At 56.9% G+C, this 23,871-nt stretch overlaps 1 protein-coding gene across 1 annotated transcript; it reads left to right on the forward strand.

The window, feature by feature from the left end:
- Positions 1-527: 527 nt before the first annotated feature.
- On the forward strand, positions 528-23,137 carry TLCD3B (TLC domain containing 3B). Its single transcript, XM_059872841.1, is given in 8 exon segments — positions 528-724; positions 4,975-5,012; positions 5,234-5,282; positions 7,576-7,588; positions 7,590-7,796; positions 9,987-10,037; positions 10,039-10,083; positions 22,834-23,137. Coding segments are annotated over 8 exon segments (873 nt in total). The 3' UTR covers positions 23,107-23,137.
- Positions 23,138-23,871: the final 734 nt, after the last annotated feature.

Genomic DNA, 23,871 nt, shown 5'->3' on the forward strand with positions numbered 1-23,871 from the left:
TCCCCTTGTCCCAACCCCTTTGGCCACGCCCCTAAGTCCCTAAGCCCCGCCCTCTCCCAGCCCCGCCCCTCCCCCCCGGTGTCCCTCCCGGTGTCCCCTTGTCCCAACCCCTTTGGCCACGCCCCTAAGCCCATAAGCCCCGCCCCTCCCTCCCGGTGTCCCTCCGGTGTCCCCTTGTCCCACCCCTTTGGCCACGCCCCTAAGCCCATAAGCCCCGCCCCAAGCCCCGCCCCTCCTCCCTCCCGGTGTCCCTCCGGTGTCCCCTTGTCCCACCCCTTTGGCCACGCCCCTAAGCCCCTAAGCCCCGCCCCAAGCCCCGCCCCTCCTCCCTCCCGGTGTCCCTCCGGTGCCCCTGGCCCCGCCCCCTCCGGCCATGCCCGCTGTCCCCTCGGTCCCCTCGGTCCCCGCCGTCCCTCGCGCTGTCCCCGCGCTGTCCCCGCGCTGTCCCCGCGCTGTCCCCTCGCTGTCCCCCGGCCGCCCATCCCCCCTAACGCCCCGCCCCTCCGGCAGGCCCCGCCCGCCCGGCCATGCCCGGCGCCGCGGTGTCGCCGCCGGTGTCGCCGCCGGTGTCGCCGGGGCTGTCGCCGGGGCCGTGGCCGGTGTCGCCGGGGCTGCTGTGCGTGCCGGGGCTGCTCTTCTTCCCGGGGCTCTTCCTGCTGGCCCGCCGCGGCCTGGCCGCCATCGCCGGCTGTCCCCAGAGCCGCGCCACCGTGCTGGCCGCCAGGTGACACCGCGGGGACAGCGGGGGGTGGGGACAGGGGACGGGGATGGGGACAGGGGACAGGGGACAGGGATGGGGACACGGTGCTGGGGGGGGATGGGGACAGGGGACAGGGATGGGGACAGGGGACAGGGATGGGGACACGGTGCTGGGGGGGGGATGGGGACAGGGGACGGGGATGGGGACACGGTGCTGGGGGGGATGGGGACAGGGGACAGGGATGGGGACAGGGGACAGGGGACAGGGATGGGGACAGGGGACAAGGATGGGGACAGGGGACAGGGGACAGCGATGGGGACACGGTGCTGGGGGGGGATGGGGACAGGGGACAGGGATGGGGACAGGGGACAGAGATGGGGACAGGGGACAGGGGACAGGGATGGGGACAGGGGACAGGGATGGGGACAGGGGACAGGGGACAGCGATGGGGACACGGTGCTGGGGGGGGATGGGGACAGGGGACAAGGATGGGGACAGGGGACAGGGACAGGGATGGGGACACGGTGCTGGCCGCCAGGTGACACTGCGGGGGCCAGGGGACAGTCAGGGGACAGCTGGGGGGATGGGAGAGATGGGGACAGGGACAGGGACAGGGGACAGGGACAGGGACAGGGACAGACACAGGGGGACAGGGATGGGGAGCCTCGGCAGGGCCACCAGGTGGGCTTGGGGACAGCCAGGGGACAGGGAGGGGACAGGGAGGGGACAGGGAGGGGGAGGGGACGGGGATGACACGGGACAGGGAGAGGACAAGGAGGGGGATGGGGACATGGAGGGGACAGGGAGGGGACAGGGATGGGGACACTGCAGGGACAGGGCTGGGTGGCACCGGGCCAGGGAGGGGACAGGGATGGGGATGGAGGGGACAAGGAGGGGACAGGGAAGGGACAAGGAGGGGACATGGAGGGGACAGGGCTGGGTGGCACTGGGCCAGGGAGGGGACAAGGAGGGGATGGAGGGGACAAGGAGGGGACAGGGAGGGGACAAGGAGGGGACAGGGAAGGGACAGGGAGGGGACAAGGAGAGGGATGGAAGGGACAGGGCTGGGGACAAGGAGGGGACAGGGAGGGGACAGGGAGGGGACAGGGAGGGGACAGGGCTGGGGACACTGCAGGGCCAGGGCTGGGTGGCACTGGGCCAGGGAGGGGACAGGGATGGGGATGGAGGGGACAAGGAGGGGACAGGGAGGGGACAGGGAGGGGACAGGGAGGGGACAGGGAGGGGACAGGGCCACTTCCAGGCCTGGGCAGGGAGGGGATCAGTGACAGTGACAGTGACAAGGCCAGGCCGGGGGGGTTGGGGACACTATGGGGGGGTTGGGGACAATCCAGGGTTGGTGGCACTGCAGGGGCCATTGGGGACAATCCAGGGGGGATTGGGGACAATCCTGGGGGGGGATTGGGGACAGCAAAGGGACAATCCGGGAGGGTTGGGGACAAGCCAGGGGAGGATCAGGGACAGGACAGGGACAATCCGGGGGGGGGTTGGTGACACTCGGGGGGGGTTGGTGACAATCCGGGGGGGGGTTGGTGACACTCCGGAGGGGGGTTGGTGACACTCCAGGGGGGGTTGGTGGCACTCAGAGGGGGTTGGTGACACTCGGGGGGGGGGTTGGTGACAATCCGGGGGGGTTGGTGACACTCGGGGGGGGTTGGTGACACTCGGCGGGGGGGTCGGTGACACTCGGGGGGGGGTTGGTGACACTCCAGGGGGGGTTGGTGGCACTCAGAGGGGGTTGGTGACACTCGGGGGGGGTTGGTGACACTCGGGGGGGGGGGTTGGTGACAATCCGGGGGGGGGGGGTGGTGACACTCCGGGGGGGGTTGGTGACAATCCGGGGGGGGGTTGGTGACACTCAGGGGGGGTTGGTGACAATCCGGGGGGGGGCAGGGCAGGATTAGCCGGTGACGCGGGGGACAGCGCGGGGACACGGGGACACGGCTTAGTGACGTCAGCGCCGGCCCAGCCCCCACCGTGTCACCCGCGTGTCACCAAGGTGTCACCAGTGTCACCCGTGCCACCCTCGGGCCCATCCCCCGCCGTGTCACCCCTGTGTCCCTCTGTGTCCCCTCTGTGTCACCCTGAGTCCATGTCCCCCCCTCTGTGTCCCCATGTCCCCCTGTCCCTCTGTGTCCCCTCTGTGTCACCCTGTGTCCCCCTGATGTCCCCCACATCCCCCCTGTCCCCCGCTGTCCCCTGTGTCCCCCCTGCTGTCCCTGCTGTCCCCATGTCCCCTGCTGTCCCCAAGCTGCTGTCCTTGGTGCTGATGTCCCCAGTGTCACCCTGTGTCACCGTGTCACTTCTTTGTCCCTGTCCACTGTGTCACCTGTGTCACCTGTGTCACCCTGTGTCACCCCTGTGTCCCCTGTGTCCTCCCTGTGTCACCCCTGCTGTCCCGTGTCCCCTGTGTCACCCCCTGTGTCACCCCCTGTCCCCATGTCCCCTTCCCGTGTCACCCCTGAGTCCCTCTGTGTCCCCCTGTCCCCATTGTCCCCGTGCCACCCCTGAGTCCCTGTCCCCTCCCTGTCCCCCTGTCCCCGTGTCCCTCCGTGTCCCCTCTGTGTCACACCCCCTGTGTCACTGCTGTCCCCTGTGTGACCCCCTGTCCCTCCGTGTCCCCTGTGTCACCCCTGTCCCCGTGCCACCCCTGAGTCTGTGTCCCCTCTGTGTCCCCTCCCTGTCCCCCCTGTCCCTCTGTGTCCCCTCTGTGTCACACCCCCTGTGTCACTGCTGTCCCCTGTGTGACCCCCTGTCACCCTGTGTCCCCTCTGTGTCCCCTCTGTGTCACCCCACATCCCCGATGTCCCCCTGTCCCCACTGTCCCCCGTGTCCCCTCTGTGTCCCCCCTGATGTCCCCCTGTGTCCCCAATGTCCCTGCTGTCCCCATGTCCCCTGCTGTCCCCAAGCTGCTGTCCTTGGTGCTGATGTCCCCTGTGTCACCCTGTGTCACCCGTGTCACCTCTTTGTCCCTGTTCACTGTGTCACCTGTGTCACCTGTGTCACCCTGTGTCCCTGTGTCCCTGTGTCACCCTGTGTCACCGTGTCACCTCTTTGTCCCTGTTCACTGTGTCACACCTGTGTCACACCTGTGTCACCTGTGTCACCATGTGTCACCCTGTGTCCCTGTGTCACCTCTTTGTCCCTGTTCACTGTGTCACCTGTGGCACACCCCGTGTCACCTGTGTCACCATGTGTCACCCTGTGTCCCTGTGTCACCTCTGTCTCCCTGCTGTGTCCCTGTGTCACCCTGTGTCCCTGTGTCACATCTGTGTCCCTGTGTCCCCCCTGTGTCCCCCCTGTGTCCCTGTGTCCCTGCCATGTCACACCTGTGTCCCTGTGTCCCCGCTGTGTCACACCTGTGTCCCTGTGTCCCCGTGTCACACCTGTGTCCCACCTCTGTCCCTGTGTCCCCGCCGTGTCACACCTGTGTCCGTGTGTCCCACCTCTGTCCCTGTGTCACACCTGTGCCCCTATGTCCCCGTGTCACACCTGTGTCCCCCCGTGTCACACCTGTGTCCCTGTGTCACACCTGTGTCCGTGTGTCCCCCGCTGTGTCACACCTGTGTCCGTGTGTCCCACCTGTGTCCGTGTGTCCCACCTCTGTCCCTGTGTCACACCTGGGTCACACCTGGGTCACACCTGTGTCACACCTGTGTCCGTGTGTCCCACCTGTGTCCCCGTGTCACACCTGTGTCCCCCCTGTGTCACACCTGTGTCCGTGTGTCCCCGTGTCACACCTGTGTCCCTGTGTCACACCTGTGTCCATGTGTCCCCCCTGTGTCACACCTGTGTCCCTATGTCCCTGTGTCCCTGCTGTGTCCCTGTGTCACCTGTGTCCCTGTGTCACCCCTGTATCCCTGTGTCACCTGTGTCACCCCTGTGTCATCCCTGTGTCCCTGTGTCCCCGCCATGTCACACCTGTGTCCGTGTGTCCCTGTGTCCCCGCTGTGTCCCACCTGTGTCCGTGTGTCCCACCTCTGTCCCTGTGTCACACCTGTGTCCGTGTGTCCCACCTCTGTCCCTGTGTCACACCTGTGCCCCTATGTCCCCGTGTCACACCTGTGTCCCTGTGTCCCCGTGTCCCCGCCGTGTCACACCTGTGTCCCTGTGTCCCTGTGTCCGTGTGTCCCACCTGTGTCCCTGTGTCCCTCCTGTGTCCCACCTGTGTCCCTGTGTCCCTGTGTCCCTGTGTCACACCTGTGTCCCCGCTGTGTCACACCTGTGTCCCCCCCGTGTCCCACCTGTGTCCCCAGGTTGGTGTCCTCAGTCCAGGCTGTCATGGCCTCCACAGCCGGGTCTCCAGCTCCTGCCAGCGCGACGTCATCGATGACACGTGAGTGACACCTGGGGACACCTGGGCACACCTGGGGACACACCTGGGGGCACACCTGGGGACACCTGGGCACACCTGGGGACACCTGGGATACACCTGGGATACACCTGGGGACACCTGGGGACACCTGGGGACACCTGAGACACACCTGGGGACACCTGGGGGGGCACAGGGACACCCCGGGTACATCATCTCCAGCTCCTGCCAGCGCGACGTCATCGATGACACGTGAGTGACACCTGGGGACACACCTGGGCACACCTGGGCACACCTGGGGACACCTGGGCACACCTGGGCACACCTGGGACACACCTTGGGACACACTTGGGGGCACACCTGGGCACACCTGGGCACACCTGGGCACACCTGGGGACACACTTGGGGACACACCTGGGCACACCTGGGCACACCTGGGGACACACCTGGGTACACCTGGGGACACCTGGGGACACACCTGGGGACACACCTGGGGGCACCTGGGGACACACCTGGGCACACCTGGGGACACCTGGGGACACACCTGGGCACACCTGGGGACACCTGGGCACACCTGGGGGCACACCTGGGGACACACCTGGGGGCACCTGGGCACACCTGGGGACACACCTGGGGACACACCGGGGCACACCTGGGGGCACACCTGGGCACACCTGGGCACACCTGGGGGCACACCTGGGCATGCCTGGGGGCACCTGGGGACACACCTGGGCACACCTGGGCACACCTGGGGACACCTGGGCACACCTGGGCATGCCTGGGCACACCTGGGGACACCTGGGGACACCTGGGGACACACCTGGGGACACCTGGGGACACCTGGGCACACCTGGGCACACCTGGGGGGGCACAGGGACACCCTGGGTACACCATCTCCAGCTCCTGCCAGCGTGACGTCATCGATGACACGTGAGTGACACCTGGGATACACCTGGGGACACCTGGGCACACCTGGGCACACCTGGGACACACTTTGGGACACACCCAGATCCATGGGGACACACCTGGGGACACCTGGGATTCACCTGGGATACATCAGGTCACATTTGGGCACACCTGGGCACACCTGGGAGATGCCCGGGGCACACTTGGGCACACCTGGGACTGTCTCTCCACTGTCCCACCTGTCCCTCACCTGTCCCCCCTGTCCCCCACCTGTCCCTCACCTGTCCCCCCTGTCCCACGTGTCCCCCCTGTCCCCCCTGTCCCTCACCTGTCCCTCCCCTGTCCCACCTGTCCCACCTGTCCCTTCCCTGTCCCCCCTGTCTCACCTGTCCCACCTGTCCCACCTGTCCCTCACCTGTCCCTCCCCTGTCCCCCCTGTCCCCCCCCGTGCCCCCTGTCCCACCTGTCCCTCCCCTGTCCCCCTGTTCCCCCTGTCCCACTTGTCCCACCTGTCCCACCTGTCCCTCACCTGTCCCTCACCTGTCTCCCCTGTCCCTCACCTGTCCCCCCTGTCCCCCTGTCCCCCCATCCCCCCTGTCCCTCACCTGTCCCCCCTGTCCCCCTGTCCCCCCTGTCCCCCCTGTCTCTCCCCTGTCCCCCCTGTCTCACCTGTCTCACCTGTCCCCCCTGTCCCTCACCTGTCCCTCACCTCTCCCACCTGTCCCACCTGTCCCCCTGTCCCACCTGTCCCTCACCTGTCCCCCCTGTCCCACCTGTCTCACCTGTCCCACCTGTCCCACCTGTCTCACCTGTCCCTCACCTGTCCCTCCCCTGTCCCACCTGTCCCACCTGTCTCACCTGTCCCCCCTGTCCCTCACCTGTCCCTCACCTGTCCCACACCTGTCCCTCACCTGTCCCCCCTGTCCCACCTGTCCCTCACCTGTCCCTCCCCTGTCCCCCTGTCCCCCCTGTCCCCCCTGTCCCCTCTGTCCCCCTGTCCCACCTGTCCCCCCTGTCCCCCACGTGTCCCTCCCCTGTCCCTCCCCTGTCCCCCCTGTCCCCCCTGTCTCTCACCTGTCCCCCACCTGTCCCTCACCTGTCCCCCCTGTCCCCCACCTGTCCCCCACGTGTCCCCCCTGTCCCTCACCTGTCCCCCCTGTCCCACCTGTCTCTCTCCTGTCCCCCCTGTCCCCCTGTCCCCCCTGTCCCCCTGTCCCCCCTGTCCCCCACGTGTCCCTCACCTGTCCCACCTGTCCCCCCTGTCCCACCTGTCCCCCACGTGTCCCTCACCTGTCCCCCCTGTCCCTCACCTGTCCCCCTGTCCCTCCCCTGTCCCACCTGTCCCACCTGTCCCCCCTGTCCCCCACCTGTCCCTCCCCTGTCCCACCTGTCCCACCTCTCTCCTGTCCCTCACCTGTCCCCCCTGTCTCTCTCCTGTCCCTCACCTGTCCTCACCTGTCCTCACCTGTCCCTCACCTGTCCCCTTCCCACCTGTCCCACCTGTCCCACCTGTCCCTCCCCTGTCCCCCTGTCCCCCTGTCCCTCCCCTGTCCCCCCCTGTCCCCTGTCCCCTGTCCCTCCCCTGTCCCCTGTCCCCTGTCCCCCCTGTCCCCTGTCCCCTGTCCCCTGTCCCCTGCAGGCACTGGCTGGCCCCGTGCGTACCCTCCCTTCGCGGTGCCCTACTTCGTGTACGACGTGTACGCCATGTACCTGTGCCACCTGCAGCGCGCCCAGGTCAAGGGCCACGCCCCCGGCGCCCCGGCCCCGCCCCGCGCCGCCGCCGCCGCCTTCCTGCGCCAGGAGCTCCTCATGGTGCTGCATCACCTGGCCATGGTGCTGGTCTGCTTCCCCGTGGCCACCGTGAGTCACCTGGGGGCACCTGGGCACACCTGGGGGCACCTGGGCACACCTGGGGGCACCTGGGGGCACCTGGGGGCACCTGGGCACACCTGGGGGCACCTGGGCACAGCTGGGGGCACCTGGGGGCACCTGGGGACACCTGGGCACACCTGGGCACAGCTGGGGGCACCTGGGGGCACCTGGGGGCACCTGGGCACAGCTGGGGACACCTGGGCACACCTGGGATACAGCTGGGCACAGCTGGGCACACCTGGGCACACCTGGGGGCACCCGGGCGCACCTGGGGGCACCTGGGCACACCTGGGGGCACCTGGGGGCACCTGGGGACACCTGGGGGCACCTGGGGGCACCTGGGGGCACCTGGGCACAGCTGGGGGCACCTGGGCACAGCTGGGGACATGGGGACACCTGGGGGCACCTGGGCACACCTGGGCACAGCTGGGCACAGCTGGGCACACCTGGGGGCACCTGGGGACACCTGGGGACACCTGGGGGCACCTGGGCACACCTGGGGACACCTGGGCACACCTGGGGGCACCTGGGGACAGCTGGGGGCACCTGGGGAGGATTTGGGGACACCTGGGCACAGCTGGGGACACCTGGGCACACCTGGGATACAGCTGGGCACAGCTGGGCACACCTGGGCACACCTGGGGGGCACCCGGGCGCACCTGGGGGCACCTGGGCACACCTGGGGGCACCTGGGGGCACCTGGGGACACCTGGGGGCACCTGGGGGCACCTGGGGGCACCTGGGCACAGCTGGGGGCACCTGGGCACAGCTGGGGACACCTGGGGGCACCTGGGCACACCTGGGCACAGCTGGGCACAGCTGGGCACACCTGGGGGCACCTGGGGACACCTGGGGACACCTGGGGGCACCTGGGCACACCTGGGGACACCTGGGCACACCTGGGGGCACCTGGGGGCACCTGGGCACACCTGGGGACACCTGGGCACAGCTGGGGACACCTGGGCACACCTGGGGGCACCTGGGGGCACCTGGGCACACCTGGGCACACCTGGGCATACCTGGGCACACCTGGGCACACCTGGGCACACCTGGGCACACCTGGGGGCACCTGGGCACACCTGGGGACACCTGGGCACACCTGGGCACACCCGGGCACACCTGGGGGCACCTGGGCACACCTGGGCACACCTGGGGGCACCTGGGGGCACCTGGGGGCACCTGGGCACAGCTGGGGGCACCTGGGGAGGATTTGGAGACACCTTGGGGACCCCAGGGTGACACCTGGGGACACTCTGGGGACCCCCGGTGACAGCTGGGGACACTTTGAGGACATTTTGGGGACCCTGGGGACACTCGGGGGGGCTGGGGACACTCTGGGGACCCTGGGTGACAGCTGGGGACACTCTGGGGGGTTTGGGGACACTTTGGTGACACCTGGGTGACATTTGGGGACTCTGAGGGACCTTTGGGGGGGTTGGGGACACCTTGGGGACACCTGGGGACACCTTGGGGGGTTGGGGACACTCTGGTGACCCCGGGTGACCTTTGGGGGATTGGGGCAACCGTGGGGACACCTGGGGACACCTTGGGGGGGTTGGGGACATTTTGGGGACACCTGGGGACACCTTGGGAAGGTTGGGGACACTCTGGGGGATTGGGGACACCTTGGGTACATCTGGGTGACCTTTGGGGACACTCTGGGGGGGTTGGGGACACTCTGGGGGGGGGTGGGGACACTCTGGGGGACACTGGGTGACATTTTGGGGACATCTGGGTGACATTTGGGGACTCTAAAGGACCTTTGGGGGGTTGGGGACACCTTGGGGACACCTGGGGACACCTTGGGGGGGGTTGGGGACACTCTGGGGGGGGGGTGGGGACACTCTGGGGGGGGTTGGGGACACTCTGGGGACACTGGGTGACATTTTGGGGACATCTGGGTGACATTTGGGGACTCTGAAGGACCTTTGGGGGGTTGGGGACACCTTGGGGACACCTGGGGGGGGGTGGGGACACTCCTGGGGGGGTGGGGACACTCTGGGGGGGTGGGGACACTCCAGGGGGGTTGGGGACACTCTGGGGGGGTTGGGGACACTCCTGGAGGGGTGGGGACACTCTGGGGGGGGTTGGGACACTCCGGGGGAGGTTGGGGACACTCCAGGGGGGGTGGGGACACTCTGGGGACCCCCGGGTGACGCCGCTGTCCCCCTCCCCCAGCTGTGGCGCCAGGACAAGGGCGATTTCTTCCTGGGCTGTCTCCTGATGGCCCGAGCTGAGCACCCCCTTCGTGTGCCTGGGCAAGGTCCTCATCCTGGTGAGACGTGTCCCCAAGTGTCCCCAAGTGTCCCCAAAGTGTCCCCAAAGTGTCCCCAAAGACAAAAAGGCTGAAAATCCCCCCAAAAATCCCACCAAAAATGACCAAAAATGGAGAAATCCCAGAAAAATCCTCCCCAAAATCCACCTGGGCCAGGTCCTCATCCTGCTGAGATGTCCCCAAGTGTCCCCAAAGTGTCCCCAAAGTGTCCCCAAGTGTCCCCAAGTCCCAAAATTCTGAAAATCCCAAAAAATCCCATCAAAAATGACCAAAAAATGGAGAAATCCCAGAAAAAATCCCCAAAAATCCTCCCCAAAATCCACCTGGGCCAGGTCCTCATCCTGCTGAGATGTCCCCAAGTGTCCCCAACGTGTCCCCAAGTGTCCCCAAGTCCCAAAATTCTGAAAATCCCCCAAAAAATCCCATCAAAAATGACCAAAAAATGGAGAAATCCCATTAAAAAATCCCCAAAAATCCTCCCCAAAATCCACCTGGGCCAGGTCCTCATCCGGCTGAGATGTCCTTCCCAAGTGTCCCCAAAGTGTCCCCAAAGTGTCCCAAAGTGTCCCCAAGTCCCAAAATTCCGAAAACCCCAAAAAATCCCATCAAAAATGACCAAAAATGACCAAAAATGGAGAAATCCCAGAAAAAATCCCCAAAAATTCTCCCAAATTCCACCTGGGCCAGGTCCTCATCCTGCTGAGATGTCCCCAAGTGTCCCCAAAGTGTCCCCAAAGTGTCCCCAAGTCCCAAAATTCTGAAAACCCCAAAAAATCCCATCAAAAATGACCAAAAAATGGAGAAATCCCAGAAAAAAAATCCCCAAAAATTCACCCCAAAATCCACCCCCAAACCTGGGCCAGGTCCTCATCCGGCTGAGATGTCCCCCACGTGTCCCCAAAGTGTCCCCAAGTGTCCCCAAGTCCCAAAATTGTGAAAATCTCAAAAAATCCCATCAAAAATGACCAAAAAATGACCAAAAATGGAGAAATCCAGAAAAAATCCCCAAAAATCCACCCCAAAATCCACCTGGGCCAGGTCCTCTTCCTGCTGAGATGTCTCCAGGTGTCCCCAAGTGTCCCCAAAGTGTCCCCAAAGTGTCCCCAAGTCCCAAAATTCTGAAAACCCCCAAAAATCCCATCAAAAATGACCAAAAATGGAGAAATCCCCAAAAAATCCCCAAAAATTCACCCCAAATTCCACCTGGGCCAGGTCCTCATCCGGCTGAGATGTCCCCAAGTGTCCCCAAAGTGTCCCCAAAGTGTCCCCAAGTGTCCCCAAGTCCCAAAATTCTGAAAACCCCAAAAAATCCCATCAAAAATGACCAAAAATGGAGAAATCCCAGAAAAAATCCCCAAAAATCCTCCCCAAAATCCACCTGGGCCAGGTCCTCATCCTGCTGAGATGTCCCCAAGTGTCCCCAAGTGTCCCCAAAGTGTCCCCAAGTGTCCCTAAGTCCCAAAATTGTGAAAATCCCCCAAAAATCTCATCAAAAATGACCAAAAATGACCAAAAATGGAGAAATCCCAGAAAAAATCCCCAAAAATTCTCCCCAAATTCCACCTGGGCCAGGTCCTCATCCTGGGGAGATGTCCCCAAGTGTCCCCAAGTGTCCCCAAAGTGTCCCCAAGTGTCCCCAAATACAAAAAGGCTGAAAATCCCAAAAAATCCCATCAAAAATGACCAAAAAATGACCAAAAATGGAGAAATCCCAGAAAAAATCCCCAAAAATTCTCCCCAAAATCCACCTGGGCCAGGTCCTCATCCTGCTGAGATGTCCCCAAGTGTCCCCAAGTGTCCCCAAGTGTCCCCAAGTGTCCCCAAGTCCCAAAATTCTGAAAATCCCAAAAAATCCCATCAAAAATGACCAAAAATGACCAAAAATGGAGAAATCCCCAAAAAAATCCCCAAAATCCACCCCAAAATCCACCCCCAAAGCTGGGCCAGGTCCTCATCCTGCTGAGATGTCCCCAAGTGTCCCCAAGTGTCCCCGAAGTGTCCCCAAAGTGTCCCCAAGTCCCAAAATTCTGAAAACCCCAAAAAATCCCAACAAAAATGACCAAAAATGACCAAAAATGGAGAAATCCCCAAAAAAATCCCCAAAATCCACCTGGGCCAGGGCCTCATCCTGCTGAGATGTCCCCAAGTGTCCCCAAGTGTCCCCAAGTGTCCCCAAGTGTCCCCAAATACAAAAAGGCTGAAAATCCCAAAAAAATCTCATCAAAAATGACCAAAAATGGAGAAATCCCAGAAAAAATCCACCCCAAAATCCACCTGGGCCAGGGCCTCATCCGGCTGAGATGTCCCAAAGTGTCCCCAAAGTGTCCCCAAGTGTCCCCAAGTGTCCCCAAGTCCCAAAATTCTGAAAACCCAAAAAAATCTCATCAAAAATGACCAAAAATGACCAAAAATGGAGAAATCCCATAAAAAATCCCCAAAAATTCTCCCCAAAATCCACCTGGGCCAGGTCCTCATCCTGCTGAGATGTCCCCAAGTGTCCCCAAAGTGTCCCCAAGTGTCCCCAAATACAAAAAGGCTGAAAATCCCCCAAAAAATCCCACAAAAATGACCAAAAATGGAGAAATCCCAGAAAAATCCACCCCAAAATCCACCTGGGCCATGTCCTCATCCGGCTGAGATGTCCCCAGGTGTCCCCAAAGTGTCCCCAAGTGTCCCCAAAGTGTCCCCAAAGACAAAAAGGCTGAAAATCCCCCAAAAAATCCCAGCAAAAATGACCAAAAATGGAGAAATCCCATTAAAAAATCCCCAAAAATCCTCCCCAAAATCCACCTGGGCCAGGTCCTCATCCTGCTGAGATGTCCCCAAGTGTCCCCAAGTGTCCCCAAAATGTCCCCAAGTGTCCCCAAATACAAAAAGGCTGAAAATCCCAAAAAAATCTCATCAAAAATGACCAAAAATGGAGAAATCCCAGAAAAATCCACCCCAAAATCCACCTGGGCCAGGTCCTCATCCTGGGGAGATGTCCCCAAGTGTCCCCAAAGTGTCCCCAAAGTGTCCCCAAGTGTCCCCAAGTGTCCCCAAGTGTCCCCAAAGTGTCCCCAAGTCCCAAAATTCCGAAAACCCCCAAAAATCCCATCAAAAATGACCAAAAATGGAGAAATCCCAGAAAAAATCCCCAAAAATTCACCCCAAAATCCACCTGGGCCAGGTCCTCATCCTGCTGAGATGTCCCAAAGTGTCCCCAAGTGTCCCCAAAGTGTCCCCAAGTCCCAAAATTCTGAAAATCTCAAAAAATCCCATCAAAAATGACCAAAAATGGAGAAATCCCAGAAAAAATCCCCAAAAATTCACCCCAAAATCCACCTGGGCCAGGTCCTCATCCTGCTGAGATGTCCCCAAGTGTCCCCAACGTGTCCCCAAGTGTCCCCAAGTGTCCCCAAGTGTCCCCAAAGTGTCCCCAAATACAAAAAGGCTGAAAATCCCCCAAAAATCCCTTCAAAAATGACCAAAAATGACCAAAAATGGAGAAATCCCCCAAAAAATCCCCAAAAATTCTCCCCAAATTCCACCTGGGCCAGGTCCTCATCCTGCTGAGATGTCCCCAAAGTGTCCCCAAGTGTCCCCAAATCCTAAAAATCCCAAAAATCCCCAAAAAATCCCCCCAAATTTCCCCCAAAATTCCCCCAAATCCCCTAAAAATTCCCCCCCAAACCCCCCAAAAATCCCCAAGATCCCCAAAATTAAAAAAATTTAAAAATCCTAAAAAAACCCCCCCAAAATCCCAAAAATTCCCCCCCAAAAAATCCCAGAAAATCCCCAAAAATTCCCCCAAAATCCCAAACCTCCCCAAAATCCCCAAAATCCAAAAAATCCCCAAAAATCCCAAAAAAGTCTCCCCCCCTCAAAATCCCCAAATGCCCCAAACGCCCCCAAAATCCCCAACATTTCCTAAACCCCAAAAATGGCCCCAAAAATCACCAAAAATGAAAAAAAAAATTCCCCAAAATTCCAGAAAAATTCCAAAAAAATTCCAAAAATCCGAAAAAAATCCCCAAATTCCCCAAAATAAAAAAATCCCCCAAAATCCCAAAGAAATCCCCAAAAATCCCCCCAAAAATAATGAAAAATCCCCCCAAAATCCTCCAAAAATTCTCCAAAAATTCCCCAAAAAATCCCCAAAAATTCCCCAAAAATTCCCCCAAAAAATCCCCAAAAATTCCCCCAAAAATTCCCAATAAATCCCCAAAAAATCCCCAAAAATTCCCCAAAAAATCCCCAAAATCTCCCCAAAAAATCCTCAAAAATTCCCCAAAAATTCCCCCAAAAAAGTCCCCAAAAAATTCCCAAAAAACCCCCCCAAATCCCTAAAAATCCTCCAAAAATTCCCAATAAATCCCCAAAAAATCCCCGAAATCCCCAAAATCTCCCCCAAAAAATCCTCAAGAATTCTCAAAAATTCCCAAAAAATTTCCCCAAAAATTCCCCAAAAAATCCCCCAAAATTCCCCCAAAAATTCCCCCAAAATCCCCAAATGCCCCAAAATCCAAAAAAATCCCCCCAAGCTCCCCAAATTCCCCCAAAATTCCCAAAGAAATCCCCAAAAAAATCACTCAAAATTCCCCAAATCCCAAAAAAATCCCCCAAAAATCCCCAAAAAATCCCCCCAAAAAACCCCCAAAAAATTCCCAAAATTCCCCTCAAAATCCCCAAAATCCCCCCAAAAATCCCAAAGAAATCCCCAAAAATCTCCAGAATCCCCCAAAAATTCTGAGAAAAAACCCAGAAAAATTTCCCAAAATCCCAAAAATTCCCCCAAAAAATCCCCCAAAATTTCCCCCAAAATCCCCAAATCCCCAAAAATCCAAAAAATCTTCAAAACTTCCCCCAAAAATTCCCCCAAAAAATCCCAAAGAAATCCCCAAAAATCTCCAGAATCCCCCAAAATTCCGAGAAAATCCCCAGAAAAATTTCCCAAAACCCCAAAAAATCCCCCCCAAAAATCCCCAAAAAATCCCCCCCAAAAAAATCCCCAAAAACTCCCCCAAACTCCCCAAATTCCCCAAATAAATCCCAAAAAAATGAAAAAAAAAATCTCCAGAATCCCCAAAAATTCCGAGAAAAATCCCAGAAAAAATCTCCCCAAACCCCAAAAAACCCCAAAAAATCCCCAAAATTTCCCCAAAAATTCCCCCAAAATCCCCAAATCCCCAAAAATCCCCAAACTCCCCAAACTCCCCAAATTCCCCCAAAATTCCCCAAAAATCCCCCCAAAAAATCCTTCAAAATTCCCCAAATCCCAAAAAAATCCCCCAAAAATCTCCAAAAAATCCTCAAAAATTCTCAAAGAAATCCCTAAAAAAAAATCCCCAAAAATTTCCCCCAAAAAAACCCCAAAAAATTCCCAAAAAATCCCCCAAATTCCCCCAAAAATTCCCCCCAAAATCCCCAAATCCCCAAAAATCCCCAAACTCCCCCAAACTCCCCAATTTCCCCCAAAATTCCCAAAGAAATCCGCAAAAAATCCCTCAAAATTCCCCAAATCCCCAAAAAATTCCCTCAAAAAATCCCAAAAAATTCCCCCAAAAAACCTCAAAAAATCCCAAAAAATCCCCAAAATTTCCTCAAAAATTCCCCCAAAATCCCCAAATGCCCAAAAATCAAAAAACTCCCCCAAACTCCCCAAATTTCCCCAAAATCCCCAAAGAAATCCCCAAAAAAATCACTCAAAATTCCCCAAATCCCAAAAAAAATCCCCCAAAAAATCCCCCCCAAAAAATCCCCAAAAATTCCCCCAAAATTCCCCCAAAAATCCCCCCCAAAAACCCAAAAATCCCCCCCAAAATTCCCCAAATCCCCCAAAAAATTCCCCAAAAAATCCCCAAAAAAATCCCAAAAATCCCCAAAATTTCCCCCAAAATTCCCCCAAAATCCCCAAATGCCCAAAAATCCCCAAACTCCCTCAAACTCCCCAAATTTCCCCAAAATCCCCAAAGAAATCCCCAAAAAAATCCCTCAAAATTCCCCAAATCCCAAAAAAAATCCCCCAAAAATCTCCAAAAAATCCTCAAAAAATCCCAAAGAAATCCCCAAAAAATCTCCAAAAAATTCCCCCAGAAATCCCAAAAATCCCCAAAATTCCCCCAAATTCCCCAAAATCCCCAAAAATCCCAAAACTCCCCCAAACTCCCCAAATTCCCCAAATAAATCCCAAAAAAAAGAAAAAAAAAATCTCCAGAATCCCCAAAAATTCCGAGAAAAATCCCAGAAAAATCTCCCCAAACCCAAAAAAATCCCCCAAAAATCCCCAAAATTCCCCCAAAAATTCCCCCAAAATCCCCAAATGCCCAAAAATCCCAAAACTCCACCAAACTCCCCAATTTCCCCCAAAATTCCAAAAGAAATCCCCAAAAAATCCCTCAAAATTCCCCAAATCCCAAAAAAGTCCCCCAAAAATCTCAAAAAAATCCTCAAAAAATCCCAACGAAATCCCCAAAAAAATCTCCAAAAATCCCCCCAAAAAACCCAAAAATCCCCCCCAAAATTCCCCAAATCCCCTCAAAAATTCCCCAAAAAATCCCCAAAAAATCCCCCAAAAATCCCCAAAATTTCCCCAAAAATTCCCCCAAAATCCCCAAATCCCCAAAAATCCCCAAACTCCCCAAACTCCCCAAATTCCCCCAAAAAATCCCAAAGAAATCCCCAAAAAAATCACTCAAAATTCCCCAAATCCCAAAAAAAATTCCCCCAAAAATCCCCAAAAAATCCCCAAAAATTCTCAAAGAAATCCCTAAAAAAATCCCCAAAAATTTCCCAAAAAAATCCCCAAAAAAATCCCAAAAAATCCCCAAAATTTCCCCAAAAATTCCCCCAAAATCCCCAAAAATCCCAAAACTCCCCCAAATCCCCAAGAATCTTCCAAAAATCCTAAAAAATTCTGAAAAAATCCAAAAAAAACCCCAAAAAAATCACCCCAAAAACGCAAAAAAACCATCAAAAATTCTCCAAAAAACCCCCAAAAAATCCCAAAAAATTACCCAAAAATTCCCACAAAAATTCCCCCCAAAACCCCAAAAAAAACCCCAAAATTCCCCAAAAAGTCCCCCAAAAAATCCCCCCAAAATCCCCAAAATTTCCCCAAAAAAATTCCCCCCAAAATCCCCAAGATCTCCCTCAAAAAATCCTCAAAAATCCCCCCCTAAAAAAGTCCCCAAAAAATTCCCAAAACCCCCCCAATTCCCCAAAAATCCTCCAAAAATTCCCAATAAATCCCCCAATAATCCCCGAAATCCCCAAAATCTCCCCCAAAATATCCTCAAAAATTCCCAAAAATTCTCAAAAAATTTCCCCAAAAAGTCCCCAAAAATTCCCCAAAAAATCCCCCCAAATCCCCAAAAAAGCCTCCAAAAATCCCAATAAATCTGAAAAATTCCAAAAAAAACTCCCAAAAAATCCCCGGAAACCCCAAAAAATCCATCAAAAATTCTCCAAAAAACCAAAAAAATCCCCAAAAATTCCCCAAAAATTCTCCCAAAAAATTCCCCCTACAAACCCAAAAACCCCAAAAATTCCCCAAAAAGACCCCGCAAAAATCCCCCAAAAATCCCAAAAATTCCCCAAAAATTCCCCAAAAAGTTCCCCAAAAATTCCCCCAAAATCCCCAAAAATCCCCAAAAATTCCCCAAAAATCCCCAAAAAATCCCCCCAAAAATCCCCAAAATTTCCCCAAAAATCCCAAAAAATCCCCCCAAAAATTCCCCCAAAATCCCCAAAAATACAAAAAATCCCCCAAAATTTCCTAAATCCTGAAAAATTCCCCCAAAAACCCCCAAAATTCCCCTCAAAATCCCCAAAAATTCCCCAAAAAATCCCCAAAAATTCCCCAAAAATCCCCAAAATTCCCCAAAAAATCCCCCAAAATTTCCCCAAAAATTCCCCCAAAATCCCCAAATGCCCAAAAATCCCCAAACTCCCCCAAGCTCCCCAAATTCCCCCAAAATTCCCAAAGAAATCCCCAAAAAAATCACTCAAAATTCCCCAAATCCCAAAAAAATCCCCCAAAAATCCCCCAAAAATCCCCCCAAAAAACCCCCAAAAAATTCCCAAAATTCCCCTCAAAATCCCCAAAATCCCCCCAAAAATCCCAAAGAAATCCCCAAAAATCTCCAGAATCCCCCAAAAATTCTGAGAAAAAACCCAGAAAAATTTCCCAAAACCCCAAAAATTCCCCCAAAAAAATCCCCCAAAATTTCCCCAAAAATTCCCCCAAAATCCTCAAATCCCCAAAAATCCAAAAAATCTTCAAAACTTCCCCCAAAAATTCCCCCAAAAAATCCCAAAGAAATCCCCAAAAATCTCCAGAATCCCCCAAAATTCCGAGAAAATCCCCAGAAAAATTTCCCAAAACCCCAAAAAATTCCCCCAAAAAATTCCCCCAAAATGTCCCCAAATTGTCCCCACAATGTCCCCAAATCCCCCAATTTCCCCAGAGTGTCCCCAGGACTTCTCCCGACCAATCCCCAAACCCCCAAAATGCCCCAAAATCTCCCAAAGTCCCAAAGTGGCCCCAAATTCCCCCCCAAAGCCCAAGGAGGTCCCCCCCAGCCCCTCCAGGTGCTCCAATCCCACCGGGGCCTCTCCAGAGCGTCCCCAGGTGTCCCCGTGGTCCCCCCTGGACCCCCCTGAGATGTGGCCACCTCAAATTCCTCCTGTTCCCCTCACCCCAGAAGAACTTTGGAGGTCTCCCCTCATCCCCCAACCCCTGGAGACCCCAGAACCACATCTGGATCCCGTTTCCCACCCCGCAGTTGTCCTCACCAAACCCCCCTGAGATGTGGCCACCAAAAATTCCTCCCCTTCTCCTCACCCCAGAAGAATTTTTGAGGTCTCCCCTCGTTCCCCAACCCCTGGAGATGCCATAACTGCATCTGGATCTGTTCCAGAGTGTCCTCAAGTGTCCCAGTTGTCTTCTCCAAACCCCTCTGAGATGTGGCCACCAAAATTTCCACCCTTATTTCTCACCCCAGAAGAACCTTTCTGGTGTCCCCTCATCCCCCAACCCCTGGAGACCCCAGAACCACATCGGGATCCCATTTCCCACCCCTCACTTGTCCCCACAAAACCCCCCTGAGATGTGGCCACCAAAAATTCCTCCTGTTCCCATCACCCCAGAAGAACCTTTCACGTCTCCCCTTGTCCTCCAACCTCCAGAGACCCCAGAACCACCTCGGGATCCCTTCTGGAGTGTCCCCATTGTCCTCCTCAAACACCCCTGAGATGTGGCCACCATGAATTCCTCCCCTTTCCCCTCACCCCAGAAGAACTTTTGGGGTCTCCATGGATTTCTCACCCTTCATAGACCCCAGAACCACATCTTGATCCCTTTTGGAGTGTCCCCATTGTCCTCCCCAAACCCCCCTGAGATGTGGCCACCAGAAATTCCTCCCCTTTCCCCTCACCAGCAGAAGAACTTTTGAGGTCTCTGTGGACTCCTCACACCCCAGATTCACCAAGATCTATTCCACAGTGTCCCCATTGTCCTCCTCCAACCCCCCTGAGATGTGGCCACCAGAAATTCCTCTTGTTCCCATCACCCCAGAAGAACTTTTGGGGTCTCCATGGATTCCTCACAGCCCAGAGACACCAGAACTGCATCTGGACCTGTTCCACAGTGTCCCCATTGTCCTCCTCAAACCCCCCTGAGATGTGGCCACCACGAATTCCCCTCTTCCCTGACATCCCACTGGAACTTTTGGGGTCTCCATGGATTTGTCATCCCCCATAGACCCCAGAACCACCTCGGGATCCCTTCTGGAGTGTCCCCATTGTCCTCCTCAAACTCCCCTGAGATGTGGCCACCAGAAATTCCTCCAGTTCCCATCACCCCAGAAGAACTTTTGGGGTCTCCATGGATTCCTCACAGCCCAGAGACACCAGAACTGCATCTGGACCTGTTCCACAGTGTCCCCATTGTCCTCCTCAAACCCCCCTGAGATGTGGCCACCACGGATTCCCCTCTCCCCTGACATCCCAGTGGAACTTTTGGGGTCTCCATGGATTTGTCATCCCCCATAGACCCCAGAACCACATCGGGATCCCCTCTGAAGCGTCCCCATTGTCCTCCCCAAACCCCCCTGAGATGTGGCCACCAGAAATTCCTCCCCTTTCCCCTCACCCCAGAAGAATTTTTGAGGTCTCTTTGCACTCCTCACACCCCAGAGACATCAGGATCTATTCCAGAGTGTCCCCATTGTCCTCCTCAAACCCCCCTGAGATGTGGCCACCAAAAATTCCTCCAGTTCCCCTCACCCAGAAGAACTTTTGGGGTCTCTGTGGACTCCTCACAGCCCAGAGACACCAGGATCTATTCCACAGTGTCCCCATTGTTTTCCTCAAACCCCCTGAGATGTGGCCACCAGAAATTCCTCCTGTTCCTCCCCCCCAGTAGAACCTTTTAGGTCTCCCCTTGTCCTCCAACCTCCAGAGACCCCAGAACCACCTCTGGATCCCTACTGGAGTGTCCCCATTGTCCTCCCCAAACCCCCATGAGATGTGGCCACCAGAAATTCCTCCCATTTCCCCTCACCCCAGAAGAACTTTTGGGGTCTCTGTGGACTCCTCACAGCCCAGAGACACCAGGATCTATTCCAGAGTGTCCCCATTGTCCTCCTCAAACCTCCCTGAGATGTGGCCACCACGAATTCCCCTCTCCCCTGACATCCCAGTAGAACTTTTGGGGTCTCCATGGATTTTTCATCCTCCATAGACCCCAGAACCACATCGGGATCCCCTCTGGAGTGTCCCCATTGTCCTCCCCAAACCCCCCTGAGATGTGGCCACCAGAAATTCCTCTTGTTCCCATCACCCCAGAAGAACTTTTGGGGTCTCCATGGACTCCTCACACCCCAGAGACACCAGAACTGCATCTGGACCTGTTCCACAGTGTCCCCATTGTCCTCCTCGAACCCCCATGAGATGTGACCACCACAAATTCCTCCCCTTTCCCCTCACCCCAGAAGATCCTTTGGGGTCTCCATGGATTCCTCACAGCCCAGAGACACCAGGATCTGTTCCACAGTGTCCCCACTGTTCTCCTCAAACCCCCCTGAGATGTGGCCACCAGAAATTCCTCACCTTTCCCCTCACCCCAGAAGAACTTTTGGGGTCTCCATGGATTCCTCAGACCCCAGAGACACCAGAACTGCATCTGGACCTGTTCCACAATGTCCCCATTGTTCTCCTCAAACCCCCCTGAGATGAGGCCACCACGGATTCCCCTCTCCCCTGAAATCCCAGTAGAACTTTTGGGGTCTCCATGGATTTGTCATCCCCCATAGACCCCAGAACCACATCGGGATCCCCTCTGGAGTGTCCCCATTGTCCTCCCCAAACCCCCCTGAGATGTGGCCACCAGAAATTCCTCTTGTTCCTATTACTCCAGAAGAACTTTTGGGGTCTCCGTGGATTCCTCACACCCCAGAGACACCAGGATCTATTCCAGAGTGTCCCCATTGTTCTCCTCAAACCCCCCTGAGATGTGGCCACCAGAAATTCCTCTTGTTCCCATCACCCCAGAAGAACTTTTGGGGTCTCCGTGGATTCCTCACACCCAGAGTCACCAGAATCTGTTCCACAATGTTCCCACTGTCCTCCTCAAACCCCCATGAGATTTGGCCACCAAGGATTCCCCTCTCCCCTGACATCCCAGTGGAACTTTTGGGGTCTCCATGGACTTGTCATCCCCCATAGACCCCATAACCACATCGGGATCCCCTCTGAAGTGTCCCCATTGTCCTCCCCAAACCCCCCTGAGATGTGGCCACCAGAAATTCCTCCAGTTCCCATCACGCCAGAAGAACTTTTGGGGTCTCTGTGGACTCCTCACAGCCCAGAGACACCAGAACTGCATCTGGACCTGTTCCAGAGTGTCCCCATTGTCCTCCTCAAACCCCCCTGAGATGTGGCCACCACGAATTCCCCTCTTCCCTGACATCCCACTGGAACTTTTTGGGTCTCCATGGATTTGTCATCCCCCATAGACCCCATAACCACATCGGGATCCCCTCTGGAGTGTCCCCATTGTCCTCCCCAAACCCCCCTGAGATGTGGCCACCAGAAATTCCTCTTGTTCACATCACCCCAGAAGAACTTTTGAGGTCTCCATGGATTCCTCACAGCCCAGAGACACCAGAACTGCATCTGGACCTGTTCCACAGTGTCCCCATTGTTCTCCTCAAACCCCCCTGAGTTGTGGCCACCAGAAATTCCTCTTGTTCCCATCACCCCAGAAGAACTTTTGGGGTCTCCGTGGATTCCTCACACCCAGAGTCACCAGAATCTGTTCCACAATGTTCCCATTGTCCTCCTGAAACCCCCCTGAGATGTGGCCACCAAGGATTCCCCTCTCCCCTGAAATCCCACTGGGACTTTTGGGGTCTCCATGGATTTGTCATCCCCCATAGACCCCAGAACCACCTCGGGATCCCCTCTGGAGTGTCCCCATTGTCCTCCCCAAATCCCCCTGAGATGTGGCCACCAGAAATTCCTCTTGTTCCCATCACCCCAGAAGAACTTTTGGGGTCTCCATGGATTTTTCACCCCCCATAGACCCCAGAACCACATCGGGATCCCCTCTGGAGTGTCCCCATTGTCCTCCCCAAACCCCCCTGAGATATGACCACCATGGATTCCTCCCCTTTCCCCTCACCCCACAAAACCATTTGAGCTCCCCATGGATTTGCCCCCCCCGCAGACCCCACCCCACCTGACGGCGTCCGTCTGTCCGTCCCGCAGTTCCGCCGGCAGCACACGGCCCTGCACAAGCTGAACGCGGTGGCGCTGCTGCTGACCTTCCTGGGCTGCCGCGTGCTGCTCTTCCCCTACCTGTACTGGGCCTACGGCCGCCACCGCGGGTTGTCCCCCCTGCGCGTGCCCTGGGCGCTGCCGCCCGCCTACAACGCCGCCGCCGCCGCCCTGGCCGCGCCCCAGCTCTACTGGTTCGGCCTCATCTGCCGCGGGGCCTGGCGCCTCTTCCGGCCCGCGGGGACGCAGCCCAGGCCACCCTGAGGGGACAGTGAGGGGACAGTGAAGGGACAGGGAGGGGACAGGGAGGGGACAGGGAGGGGACAGTCCTGGGGAGGAGGTGCGGGGGAAATGGGGGGGGGGGGGAGGGGCCTGGAATGTTGGGGGAGGGGATGGGGGCGGTGAGGGGTCCTGGGGGCTTTGGGGAGTCTGGGGGACACCGTGGAGGGGACAGCCTGGGGTGGCCTTGGGACATCCGTGGGACAGCCTGGGGTGGCTTTGGGACATCCGTGGGACATCTGTGGGACGTCTGTGGGACAGCCTGGGGTGGCTTTGGGACATCCCTGGGACAGCCTGGGGTGGCTTTGGGACACCCTGGGACAACCATAGGAAACCCTGGGGTGGCTTTGGGACATCCCTGGGACATCCATGGGACACCCTGGGGTGGCTTTGGGACATCCCTGGGACATCTGTGGGACACCCTGGGGTGGCTTTGGGACATCCTGGGACATCCATGGGACAACCTGGGGTGGCTTTGGGACACCCTGAAGACACCTGAGGTGGCCTGGACGGCCTTGGGAGACCCTGGGACATCCTGGGGTGGCTTTGGGACATCCCTGGGACACTCTGGGGTGGCCGTGGGACATCCGTGGGACATCTGGGGTGGCTCTGGGACATCCGTGGGACATCTGGGGTGGCCATGGGACATCCCTGGGACAGCCTGGAGTGGCTTTGGGACATCCCTGGGACACTCTGGGGTGGCTTTGGGACATCCCTGGGACACCCTGGGGTCACCCGAGAAGGCCCCGG

Source organism: Haemorhous mexicanus, chromosome 38, assembly GCF_027477595.1.
Source record: "Haemorhous mexicanus isolate bHaeMex1 chromosome 38, bHaeMex1.pri, whole genome shotgun sequence".
Classification (NCBI taxonomy): Eukaryota; Metazoa; Chordata; class Aves; order Passeriformes; family Fringillidae; genus Haemorhous; species Haemorhous mexicanus.